This window comes from Phaethon aethereus, assembly GCF_964289735.1.
Source record: "Phaethon aethereus genome assembly, chromosome: 8".
Lineage (NCBI taxonomy): Eukaryota > Metazoa > Chordata > Aves > Phaethontiformes > Phaethontidae > Phaethon > Phaethon aethereus.
In genome coordinates this window covers 32,154,610-32,168,590 of record NC_138584.1, presented here as the reverse complement: position 1 = coordinate 32,168,590, position 13,981 = coordinate 32,154,610, and the positions used below count along the sequence as shown (strand labels likewise).

The 13,981-nt window shown below is 37.6% G+C and overlaps 1 protein-coding gene across 1 annotated transcript in view; it reads right to left on the bottom strand.

Annotated features, from left to right (window-relative positions):
- PATJ (PATJ crumbs cell polarity complex component) overlaps window positions 1-13,981 on the bottom strand; it is a gene marked incomplete at its 3' end in the record, with an annotated part of 149,747 nt that overhangs the window by 110,919 nt on the left and 24,847 nt on the right. The window contains exons 13-16 of the mRNA XM_082002835.1: window positions 12,406-12,462; window positions 10,774-10,908; window positions 7,257-7,421; window positions 5,465-5,593 (exon numbers count right to left, since the gene is read on the bottom strand). Of these exons, the coding sequence (XP_081858961.1) occupies window positions 5,465-5,593; window positions 7,257-7,421; window positions 10,774-10,908; window positions 12,406-12,462 (486 nt within the window). The remainder of the gene's footprint in view (window positions 1-5,464; window positions 5,594-7,256; window positions 7,422-10,773; window positions 10,909-12,405; window positions 12,463-13,981) is intronic.

Genomic DNA, 13,981 nt, shown 5'->3' with positions numbered 1-13,981 from the left:
TGTTCATAACAAACTTATCACAAGACAGACAAAGCTCAAATTATCATGAGAGGGCAAACGTTTAGCCAGCAACATGTCAAAGCATTCCAGCCCACATCTCACTGTTGAACAGTCCAAGAAAAAAAAAAAAATTACAATCTAGCTGAACACCACCTTCTACAAATAAGAAGTCAGTTCAGTTTTTTTTAACTCTACATCTGGAGCCTGTTTGTTTGGGGCATAAAGAAAAGAGGAAAGATATTTGGAGACACTTAAATTGCTTCACTTCCTGCCGTGAATGACTATGCAGTGATTTTGTTGTAAAAAAGAAAACAATTGTTTCCCATGCTCCCTGGGAGAAGGACAAAACATAACCTGCTGAATGTGCAGCAAAAAAGTCTTCAGTTCAACAGTAAGAAAAAACTGCTAATGATAATAAAGATAACCCCAGGAATAAGGCGGCTGTGGAGTCCCTATTGCCAGACTTCAGTAAGAACCCCTTAAGCACTGACTCAGGCTGACGAAGGCAGGCACGCTTCATGCTGTTTCAAGTCTGGGTAACACGAAGCTCTAACAGTGCTGAAATGCCTGTTACTGTTTCCATGGATGGGAAGATATTTAGACCCATTTTGGAAAGGCCCACTTGGAGCACGTGAGCCCATGAGCTCCTACAGCCCCACGGGTCTATAGGGCAGCTGGGTACTATGCAAGTGCAGCCGGGCACCAGGGACTTACCTTTCAAGCACAGAGAGAGAGAGAAACAGCATCTCAAAAGCATTCCGAACAAGCATGTAAAGTATCAACCCTCTCTATTCCAACCCTTGCCCCTTCCAGTTTCACGCACTTTAAAACAGCTGCTTTAAAATACTCTGACTTCAAAGCACAGTAAATTAAGGTCCACATAAGGTCTATTCAGCTTTTTGTTTAATTTGATAAAAGCTCATCAGACCATTCAAGTTACCTTCTGGTCAATACTGCCTCAAGAAATCTGCAATTCAGCTACCTGTGGTTTTTCCAATATTTCTGTAAGACATTACTGACAGAATCTGTTGGCCTCCATGCATCAGGTCTTTGGTAAACACTGTTTCAGGGCCAAAGTACCTTTCATACTGTTGAGATCTCTTCTTTTTCTCTAGAAGTCTTCCTCTTGTGTGATTTTTTGTTTTCCTCTTGCTCTAACGCCCTGGAATCACTGTCATTTTTATACAGTATTTCTCCTCTGTTTTAACCTGATGACATACCATGCCCTCTTTTGTTTAATTTCTTTCTAAGAAAAAGGATTGGTCTCAGTAGCAATGGCTTAGCTCTCGACTTGCTGGCTAGGAGGTTCAGCTTCAGGCTAGACAAAGTTACTGCTAAGCTGGATACTTTCATGTCTATTGACAAAGAACATAGCTTACCACGGCTCCTTGCATCACAGATGATCCCAAAGCACTCTACAAACAGTGTACTGGGTCCCTCATTCACCATCAAAACATACTTGCCGCTAACTGTGCCAGCAACACTACATAAAAGTTAGTTAAGAGGTGAAAAAGAGAGCAACTTCTCCAAGTGAAATCACAAGGAAATTAAGGGAGGTAGAGTATATTACTTCACGGAGAAGTTGGCCAGAAGACCGAACAGCACACCTTTTTAACGGCCAAAAGGGGGGCAAGGTCCCTGTTCAAGATAGCGTCATGAGCAATGCAACACTGCTCCTCAGGTCTCTGCTGAGCACCACGCGCTATCAGCTGAAGAAAGCACACCGCACGCAGAGCCTATCGGCGTGGCGACTGCTGCCTCTCCTTCTGCAGGCTTTTCACCTAAGCATTATCAAGAAAAAGCAATGTCTAGCCTAAGAGCTTTGACAAGATCCCAACATAGTGGTGGCAATAGAAAAATACACAGAAGATTTCACTTTAAGACCTCGTCAATGTTTCTTGTTTAAATAAGCCGTCACAGTGGGAGAAAAAAAAAATCCAGTGAAAACGATCGTTTCAAGAATACACAGGATCAGCCTCTCACCAAGTATTGACCTTGCTAGCAGAGCAGCACTCTCGAAGATTTTAGATTTCCTACCACATAATTACAAATTAGGACATTCGGGAAAGTGGAAAAACCATTTTTTTTCATACATAGTGATTGTGGGAATCTGAACAGTATCCTATATAAATACAGTCCTGTTATAGCAAAGAGAGTAACTCTACTCCATTTCTCTAATGGTATCCCAAAGTTTTAGGAACGTATGTACAGGCCTTCCAAGAGGACCTTATTAAAAAAAGAAGGCAGCTCTGTTTTAAGCATTTAAATCCCTAAAGACAGACAAAAGAAAACACAGGACAACGTAGAAATACTATTGATTATGCGTAATTGCTATAATTAATTTGTAATTAGTTCATTAAAATATATAGGCATTGGAATTATGCTTGCACAATTCTGGGAATATCCTGCAAGTCACTTGGGATATGCTTATCATTTATTTGATAGATGAAATGTTATTAGAAAGACAGCCCATTAAAAATTAATATACCAGAGTAATAATTTCTCGATCTCAGCATTCAGTTTTCGACGTACTCAGATTCCTATTCTACCTCACAAAGAGTTTCTATTAATACTGTTTTTCAGAGCATGTCTCAGGAAGCGCAGCATTTTAGACAACTTAGGCACAACATCCTTCATGCCAAGTGTTTGGTCAGTTTTGAGAAAACAAAATGACACACACTATAAATTTCATACCATAAGAGTATTCAGCACCACATCTAATTCTATAATCAAAATTGAGATGGAAAGGTAAAGAGCATCACGCTTCGAAACAAATACCAAACATGAATGGAAAGCAGTAGGAAGAAATTTCCACAGCACCATAAGCAGCCTGGTCTCTAATTGCTTAACATTCTTCCACTTCTGCGGCACATCTGGCATCGCTCACTGTCATAAATGAACACGTCTGTATGAGCTGGATTTCAGGGGTTCTTAAATACTGCAGGTAACAGTCACCAGTTTCTCACAAGAAGCCACTGAAATGGGCTGCTATACACTGGTACTGCAGTAGCACTTGAAAGATGTTATCATACCTTGATGAGGGGGGAAAGTAAGATGGAATAACAGTGCATCACTGTTTTTTCCCTGTAATGTTACTTCACTATTCCTACTGATCTTTCTGAAGTCCTACCAATCTTTCTGAAGTGCCATTTCAACCAACAGCTACAGAACTTAAGTTTCCTTAAACTTCTGTAACGGATAGTCAGTCCTTATGTGCGTAGTTAGGAGCACCACGAATAGGCCTTCTGCTCAGAATCACCTCTTAAAGTATTTTCCTCGCCACCCTACCTCCATCAACACAAATGGGAGCCTAGAAAGGCTGGTCTCTCACCGATGCACCGATCCATGAAGCCAGGCCATGTCACTACCCATTGTCATTTAATAAATAAATAAATAAATAAATCAAACATACAATTACTCAAAAAGAGCAAAATCAACAGTGGATACACAGTGCAAGTAGTGTCATTTGCCATGATAAGGCTTGAATCTTTTCTTGCACAACAAAGAGTATCTGCCTAAAAAAAAAAAAACAAACCTTTCATTTTTTAAAGAGTAAAATTGCAAAAAAATGGAGAAAACAGTTAGGTCTCCAGGTCCTTTAAGCCACAATTAAACACTTCACTGTAATTTGCTTCTCAGTACATCTGCTTTAAGAATTCTGAACAGTCTCCCAGGAACCACGTACTTCTTTTTTTCCCCACCTCCAATCTAGCATGGACAATTATTTATTTTCTTTGCCCTGCACTCAAGAATGATGGATGTATTTACATAAACACACACACAGTCAAAGATATCTCTATATAAAAATTAAACTGCAGATGATGAAAAGTGTAAAAGATCTAAGAGGCAAATCCCAAACAAAAGAGCATACTTTATACATAAATATCTTGAAATTATAAAGATCTGAGATTAAGTGGTTTACCACTCATTTAGAATTGATTAGAATGTATTTAAATTTAGCTGAAAGTACCACAACATTGCTCATGTATTTGCATCTGCGAATAAGTAAATAAAAAGCCTGTTATTAAAGCCTTCATTAATTCTGATTATATGAGAACTTAAAAGCAAATCTGTGTATTACTGCTCTGTAAAGACTCCTAGCAACTCTACAGTAAAGCTGGCACTGCAACACAACATGTGTCAGCGAAAATGACTAACCGCATCTATTTTCAGTAATCTTAAATCACACTGGTAAAATATAGACTTAATGGTTTTGCATAATACTTCAAATATTTTTCTTCTAATTCATTCTCAATTCATGCCTTATTGTATCAAAAAGTGAATTTTATATCACTTGACATTTATGCACAACAGTTGAACACATTTTATTAAACTACAATGTTTAGGCAGTATTCAGATGTGATGTGTACATTATTATGAAGAGTGATCCAGCTATTTTACTTCATTATAAATATGATAGCTAGAGGTTTAAAAATACATCACGTTGACTAGAAACATTAAGAACATTTCATTCTGACTACAGATTTTGAGATTTTCTATATATTTAATTGAAGCCAATATTTTTGAAAGAAGGATTCATTAATTTTAGTAGAATTTTTCCTCAATTAAAGACTTGTCTGTTGATTTCTAAGGAGTTTAGCAATTAAGTATATAATATACCCCAAAATGGTTGTTCTTGGAGAAATCAAGTTTTAAGCTCTGAAAGTCAACCTCTGCCCTGCCCCGCCCCCTCGCCACCTCCAAAATTCTACCCGTATCTCTGGCAAACTGGTTTAATAGTTTAATCAGAGAAATGTAACCGAAACACTATTAATTAGTTTCTTCAATCTCTATTCTTATACTAATAAATTAAATAAATGTATTAAAGCAAATCTGTGTTTACAGAAACTTGAGTTTGCAACACAGATTCATCTGTCAGCCCTGACGTTCCCTTTGACTATGAAGGACAGTCCTGGTAAAGCTACCTCTGCTAACTCTACTTTTCATGGCTTGATTCAAAGCCTAAGTGAATCTTTCCATGACTTGAGTGGGACCACAGATCACAGACCAGCACGGGTCTATACTCCATTTATAAATGAAAGCTGATCTGGGGCAGTGAGAGGAGAAAAAGTGAAACACTCATTAAATTTGGTACATAGGAAATGATGTTGCAATACCTAAAAAAGTTTGCTTGCCACTCTCATAGTTCAAAAGTCATTTCAAGTTAAAACAAAACCCAACAAAACCCAACCTCCCTCCAACATTTAGCCATTAAACTAGGAGTTATGAGGTGGAGTTTGATTAAAGATTTTGCACTTTATCACATCCGATAATCAGACTGGTTTAGAATAAGCTCTATACTTTATAGAGTTGGCCTCAAAATAAATTACTTTTCCCTACATGGTTTCTAGGCCCAAGTGCCAAATCAATTACCCAGTAATCAACATCACAAAACATTTTAAGGCACCATACAAGACAAAGGATCCAAGGCATTTTTAGTATTTAGTTATACAGAAAAGTATACCTGATAGTCTAAAATGCTGAATCCTAAACCATTTTTGTCTTTTTCCAGTTCAATAACCTTCACATCAGGAGACCATAATGCTAATTCCCCTTCTTCCTCCTCAGGATTAATGTCTTCCTCGGGTTTCACCTGAAAAATAAAAGCTCTAGTTCAAATACCATCCTTTCAGCTCTTTACAAACACTATTCCTTCAATATTTTGATTATTAATGGCTCATATATGTCCTAAAATATGACCTTTTATGGAATTACAACTTCATTGAACATTATGTATCCAGTTTTCTCCGTCTTGCTGACTTGAATACTCTCCTGGGACTATGCCTACATGTTTTGAGCATCAGAGCCCAACCTGGCATACAAATACCCATGTATTAGTCAAATCAGTTGTCATAATACTACTAACCTGTTACATGTTGATGAACTTCAGCTGTCCCATTAGATGCATAAAGGAAAAATAAATATCTTAGCATAAAAGTTTTCACCACAGACAGCTAATAGACCAGACGATCAGGCACATCTGATACTTGTGGCATTAAATACACAAACAAAAAATTCTTGTATTGTAACTATACTAATTTGAAAAAGCAGTTTCTTTCATAATTTTTGTGCTAAGGAATAGAAGAAAGAGGTATAATTTACTCAGGTTCATTGGGTACGGGCAGCTTCATAAATACATCTTCCAAAAAGGCATCTTCTGTTGTCTAACTTAAAACGCGTGTTTTAACATTACTGCTATTTTATCAATACAATCTTTACAAAATATCAATGTATGATGTCCTGAGAAAAACATTAAAATCTTGTACCATGAACTTCACACTGATTTAACTTTATTTCTTTGGACAAATATGCCTATTACACAGAGCACTGCCATGAGGCAAAGGAAGAAGTATTTCTTCCACACATTCTTTCTTGATACTTTTGACAAAAGAAAGCAGATATATTGTGAGATTGCTCTAAGGAGAGGGCAACCTCTGTTCACTCAATATGGCAAAGATGTGCAACTGGCAGGATGCACACAGAAATTGTTCAGTAAAATGCAACATCAAAAAAACAGTGGAACAAGTTCTATTGCAACAGAAAGGGCCTTTCACAAAAAGACATAATACTGTACACCTTATTCTTCCAAGAAACACCCGTATTTCTTGTTTAACTCTCCACCTTAGAGGAAATTAGATCAGAACATATCAGAAAAGATGAGAAGTCAAGGTGTAAATAGTTATTATAAATAGGAACAACCATTACAAGTGTCAAGCTTTAGTTTGAGACTTTAAAGCTCCTGCAATGGAAAGAAACATTAAGTTTCTTTTTTTTCCAGTTCTATAAAAACCTACTCAGAACATGGAAGTAATCAGCTAATGGTGGCAAGGATGTGATTTAGTATAATTCAGGGCTCTCACATATTAAGTGTAAGAATGATGTATGGGATGTACATAGTCAGCATGCTAGCTCAGTGATTTACCTACCTTGTATTTATAGTACAATGAAGTTTCTCATGACCAACCTGTATAAACTGTAGCAAAAGTACCAGTTGCAAACATGAACTATCTTTCACTGAAAAACCAGCTGTCCCTTACAAGCCCAAAGTGAATGGCAAAGGCAGCTTTATCAAAACTGCCTGACACAACTATGTATTTTAGAAAATGTTCTTATTTAAGACTGAAAAGTGGTTTGGATCAAACAGCAAAAGGAAAACAGAAACACTGTCTTTAGAAAGCTAAATCACTTACTCAGAAATATATGCAGTTTTGCAAAAAGTTATCATTCTACACAACTGAATGACATGAGACGTCTACCTTTTGTTCTAGAGGGGAAACTCCCACGGTGGGTTCATCCACAAGAGACTCACTGCCATCATCAAAAAGTCGCCGACAGCAAACCAGTGTAAATGGGGGTGGCACTTTTTTTAGAAAAGTGATTGCCTCACGGCGTGATTTTCCGTATAGCTGAACTCCATTTACCTACACAGAAGGGGAAACACACACCCACACGAGGATAATTAAAAGGATATCAACCAGATTCTTTTCTTTTTTTTTTCCGCATACATGTCTTTGCCCAGCTAAATGTAAAAGTCTAATTTTACCTAGGGATTCTGGCAAAGCTTGCATAGTTTTATTAACGTACGCTTCTAAAGTACACATACATAACTGTAAGACTTAACCTTCACCTGCAAGATCTTGTGACTACTGACTGCTACATCATGTCTCTGCTCTCTCCAGCTTCCTCTAACTTGTTTTACACTCACTACTTTTCCTAGCCTAAATCTTTCCTAGCATGGCTATTTCATTCTCACCTGTTTCCTTGTGGGGGATTTTTGTTTTGACATTAGGCTTATGTCTTTAAATTGAAAAAGATAAACATTTAATTTTCCAAAATATTTTAAGACGACACAGATTTCGAGCTCTGCACAAAAACTTGAAGTCAGAACTAGCACAACTTTGTCAGTTGTTTAAAATGTAACAAAATGGTTGCAACTAAAATAGAACCTGCAGAAAACCTGCAGGAATGTTTATACAGTAAAAAAAGAAACCAGTCACAGTAAGCAATTAATCAGAAAACCCTGACAATGGTCAAAGCTTACCATCGCATAAGCTTTAGATCCTGACTGACAATGGAAGACCGTTAAGGCCATTGTTAATGAATGTTTTAAACCACAGACTTTAAAAAAAAAAAAAAAAGATAGATAATAATGCTGCTTTAAAAATGGATACTGCAGATGTACTTCCTCAGGAAAATAAAACTACAGTGATTCATCCTCTTTTATGTATTTTGTAACCTGCAATATCATGAGGGTACATCTATTTGCACCATAGCGGTACCCTTAAATATGAGGAAAGCAGAACGTCAGTAGGTGTCCTAGATGTGAACATCATCTACATTGACGAGCAGTGCAGCCCCAAAAGAGCAGAGGTTTAACCCGATTAGTGCTATGGACTCAATCCCGACACCTCTTGTGTTTCAGGGATTTCCTGAAGACCTCAAGTCTGCTCTCATGACCAAACGTCCAAAGTCACTGGAGTGCAACCAGCTTAGGAATCTAGTACACATCATCCAAGTCCACTCCACAACATGAACCAAAGCACAGTAAGTGAGGATAATTGAAGGTTCTCTTCAATACTTCACTTCATACCCAAACTACAATGCTAATGTGAACAAACCCACATTTGATCCTAGAAAATGTATCATGTAAATATGCAACATACATGTACACACCTCTGCACAGGTGTACGTGAAGCAGAGCCTCGCCATATACTTCCCAGATCTTCTTGTTCTTTAAAGAGATTCAGTCTTGTGCAAGACTACAACGGCAATCTCACTTAAGCCACCATTTTCTTCCTGATTACCTCTATTTTTCCCCACTTTTTCCTTTGTGCTTTTTACAGTGTAAATATAGCTTACACTGCTGGGAAACACAGAGTTCCTCTCATACTATAATCCAGCCAAGGAGAAAAATTCAGAGTGGTGTAACTGGCCTCCAGCATGGTAAGATGAACTGCTATGGGTTTTTTTCTGCAAGAATTACAGCAACTGCTGAGCTATCAGGCTAATCCATTAGTTAATTATTTAAGGAGAAGTATCTACGCGTAAGGATTTTTTAATGCATTGAGACTGGCAGCGTGGTGGAAAGCTACCAGCACTTCTCAGCATACTGTGATTGATGGAGAAGAGCTACCACGCGCTCCCAAGCGGACATGGGGACTCCCATTTCTTCTTTTGCAGCTGCCAGAAATCAGCCTCTACACACGCAAGGTGCCCTACACCCCATTCATTCACCACACCTCTCTAGTTAGTTGTGCCATCAGATAACAAAACTAGAAGGACACAAGGAAGCAATTTACTCCTAAAAAAAGAACACAATGAAATTAACTAAAATCAGAGCAGGAGGAAGAAAATACCATGCTTTCTATCATAATTCAAACACATCATTAAAAATAATCAACATTCAACCTCACTATATATTAAATAAAATTCCTTGCTGATCACATTTTAATCCCAACTGTATCAGGCCCAGGCAGATCTGCTTGTTTGGGGAATGGGGCTGCCACTTTTTCCATTGTAAACCCCTACTTAAGGGGTTTTATAACTTGGCTGCAAAAACATACTCGGAGCTAAAGCTGGCATATATAGCACATTTTTATTTTGTTGGGGCTTTTTTTCCAGCTAGAGAATAGAAAAAAATTTATGCTCACTAGATCTGGACAGAACTGTGAACTTAACTGTAAGTACACCGTAATAAGTAAAACTGTTAAATATATACAATTAAAGTTTCCTAAGTTACTCTTACTCTACAGAACTGCATTATTGCTTTTTGTATACGATTTTTTGTTTAGTGGCCAAGGAATTTAAACCACACTTCCAGCATTCCATTAATCCATTCCTTTAGCAATCAAGATTTCCTCCATTAAGCAATAACTGAAGAAAATGTTTTAGGTCTTACTGATATTGGTATGAATTTTTGATGTTAAAGGGTGAACAACAAGTAAAAGCACGAGAGTTCTACACCTAACAAATTAATCTTTCAGAAGGCCTAATTCTGTTCCCATTGATGTCAATTAAAAAGTTCTTCACATCCACTAAAAAAAATGTTCAAATTCAAAATATTCCACAAAGAGCAGGTATTCAATAGGAAATTAATGTCTTTTCACTTGCAGGCTGAGATACTGATAGATATACATACAAACACATCGAAAATAGGTATTACTTTAATACTATCAAATAAATATTTTTCCTGAGCAAATAGGTCTGGTCTGATTCCGATAACTTCAAAGCTGCCCCAATACCTCTTTATACATATTTAAACAAACTGATGTCTAGCTCATACACACAGATGTCTTTCAATGCTGAAGCAAGTTATAATGCGTAACAGGAGCTACTATTCCTGAGACTGTTGTAAATTTTTTAGGAGTGACAAATATTAAGAAAGATTATCCACCCCAGAAGCTAATGCCAAATTGCTCAAAAGACTGAGCTAAAGGGCTACAAATACAAATACATTCAACACACATATATATCAACACAGCCCTTATAACTCTTGATACTTGTGTTAAAACATTTCAGAAAAAAGCCCATAAAGTCACTAAGAGATCACAAGAATTTGACGTTTTGTCCATAGAGGAGGAATGAAACAGTGAAGAAAAGGAATGTGACTTCCAAAGCACTGCTCCAACTGCTCTCACAACCAACTCTTGAATACTACTGTTGCACACACAGCAGCCAAACTAGAGTTTAAACACAAACATTTTTAAGAAGGCTAAGCAAACAAGATATATATCAGTTCTATTGCAGCGGCGGGGAAGTAGTTTTGGTTTTTACCTCCAGAAGTTCATCCTCCAGCTGCAGAAGACCAAGTGTCGCAGCTGGACCATCTGAAGCAATTGATGATATATAATGATGTCCATCAAACGTGTCAAGCTCAACTCCTAATCTCAGAGCGTGGATGGGTAATAGCTGTCAAAAGATAAGTATGGCTGAGAATGTATATAGCGTTATCTACCACAATACAAACACATTTAGGACTCAGTAGCTCACCATATTAAACTAAGCACACACTAAGAAGATTAAGTCTTCATACTGACATCAACTGTGTTACAGCAGAAGTGTCCATAATTTCGCTATACAAACTGTTTGCACAAATAAAAAGAACCAATCTGCTCTTTTGGGGGAGAAAGCAATGTGAACTGTATTCTTAAATAAGTTTATCATATCGTAAAAAAATGCAGATCAAAGTACCACCTAAAGTCTATCCTACCCAAAATGTGAGTTTTCAACAAAACTGAAAGAAATTCCATAATCACTGTAAAAACTCAACACAAGATCAGCTGTCTTACTCCTTTAGGAGCTACACTACTTTGAGGTAGGAAAAATATCCATGAAGCGTCCTCTGCAAATAACTAATAATACTGGCATCATTGTTTCTGCAAGTTGAAATCACTGATTTTGTGTTAGCCTCTTCCCAGTGGGCTTCCTTCATTTGGAATTTTTCTCTAGGAAGCCTCCAACCATTAGTGTCTTAGGTCTGCTAACATTAGGAAGACTAGCATAAAACTGATATGCTATCCAGACAAGACAGCAGAAGTCATGGCAACTTAGGGAGAACAGATGATCAGCAGTATCTGCTCCTTCAGTTTGGCCATTTTCTGGCTTTTTACTACTTAAGTTGAAACACTGACTGTCCTTCTGGTTCCCAATTAATTCTGGATATTAAAGTAAAAGGAGCAATCCATTGATCCTCAACATTCCCTCACACCTATGTCTGATTATGAGTTTATGGCCTTTCTTCACTGAGACATCCCCGCAAGTACATAAACGCATCACCTCCACAAACCTGCAAAAGGCACAATATTAACATACATATCTTGAAAAATCTCTCAAAAGTCTCAGAAGACTGAAATTAATTTCAGCTCTAACCATGTCAATTAAATGGATCTTCCTCTCCCTGCGCAAGCATCACTATGGCAAAGTCCTCTGCAGGACAACGATGTTGTTCAGCAGAGTTTCAACCTCTGCTCCATTCTCTTGTGGCTTTCAACAACTGAATTTCAATGCAATTAAGTTCCCCAAAATTTAAGGCTTATATGCATGGTTTGGGTTTTGTTGGGGTTTTTTGTTTTGTTTTGTTTCATTTTGTTTGGGGATGTGTGTTAAAGGGTTCATTTGCCCATGCTACGAAAAGAAGATAAGCAGAATATCATCAAATTATAGAATCTTTGGGTTGAAAGGGACCTTTTAAGGACATCTAGTCCAACCCCCCTGCAATGAGCGGGGACATCTTCAACTAGATCAGGTTGCTCAGAGCCCTGTCCAGCCTGACCTTGAACCGGAAAAGTAAGATAGAGCCACATGGCCACAAAATTTCTGAAACACATAAATCTGGAATTGTGTCATGCCCTCCTGGGATTACGCTGCCAACGTATGCCATGAAGGAAACCATCATGTAAGTCATACCTTTGAGTACTTCTGGAGCTCTGAATCATCTGTAATGGGCATATCCACATTCACAACCTAAAAATTGCACATCATAACATTTTTCAATAGCAGGACAATAAAGACTTTACCAGAATGATAAATTCCGGCAAAAAATATGATGAGCAAAATAAACTGTACTTAAACAAAGTCACATTGATGCAAAATAATTTTAAACAAATGTTAGAAAAATCTTTCAGACACAGAACATTTACAACTAGGAACGTGGTGATTACACACTATTAGCAGACTCCAGTATTATCCTATTCCCAAAGCCCGAGTGCCAGTTTTATTCAAGCTCAGCATTCCTTTGTAAGCACAAAATGCCATTATGTTTGACACAAATACCCAAACTGACTTGCCAATTGGAGTTTGAAAAGTATCATACCTTAAGTTATTACTTCAGGCTATAGTACAGCCATCTAACACCTAGACTAAACCACCATCTTCTGCAGCATGTTTCTAACATGGTTTCTACATGAGTTTAATAACCAAATTTGAATGCAAAGTGGATTATTTAAAACAGTGACAAGAAATCTCTTCAGTATACCCTCACTTTTTTAGTATTAACAAAACAACTATGGCCCTAAAACAAATAATTTAATATTAATAAAACAACTATCAAGAAACCACCAGTTTTCTTGCAATGTTCTTAAGATAATTTATTTATCTGTAACCTTAGAAGGTTAGTTACTTCAATTTTAAATGTAGTAAGATGACATCTGTGGTGATCTATGACCCAGGGTTGGAGTTTGGGAGGATTGCCACAATCGTTAGGTTTGGAAAATATATAGCCTTGCAAAAAATCAGGTAACTTCAGGCTCTTTTGGAAATTTCTAGCCTCAGCCTTTTCTTTTGGTTTAATTTTATATAGGGCTTCCAGCATCTTGTTTTCCAGTAGCTAGGGTATTTTTCCCGACAGACAGAATCCATTTCATGTCCATTCAGTTGTAACTAAATGAATCTATGACTGATAACTCCTCAGCTCGACTGCTCACACTTAGGTACCTGGCAACAAATACCAGAGCATCATACAAGCCTGTATAGACTTCCAGGGTCTCCTTCTGTTTCAGCAGGATCTAAGCTCCTTCCATTGGTACCACAAAGGATCAGCAAAACAGATGCCACGAGTGACACCAAACCCTCTCTTCAAACAGCTATTTCCTCTGAAGGGAAATACTCTGAGAGAATACTCAAACCTATAGGCACCTTCAGGGGGAGTTTCTGGGAGCTGAGCGTAGGAGTGAGGATAGCGTGGAACAGGGACTGCGCCATCAGGCTGAAATTGAATTAAGCGTTAGTTAGCCAAGAAAGACTAGAGAGAGCCACAGATGACAAGAACCGGAAGAACTGAAAAATTACTTTCAAAATGGGATGCCACAACATCCTTTTATTTTCCTTTTATTATTTAAAAGGACCAATCATTAACATTTTCACTCCTGACATTTTACTGGCGGCAGCTAAAGAAGAATTAGAAATGGATGGTTTCATGAACTAAGCAGGTTTTCGTCCTCTGTGGGAAGTGTGATAGTGCTAAGGGAAGTAATATCAGACTCTT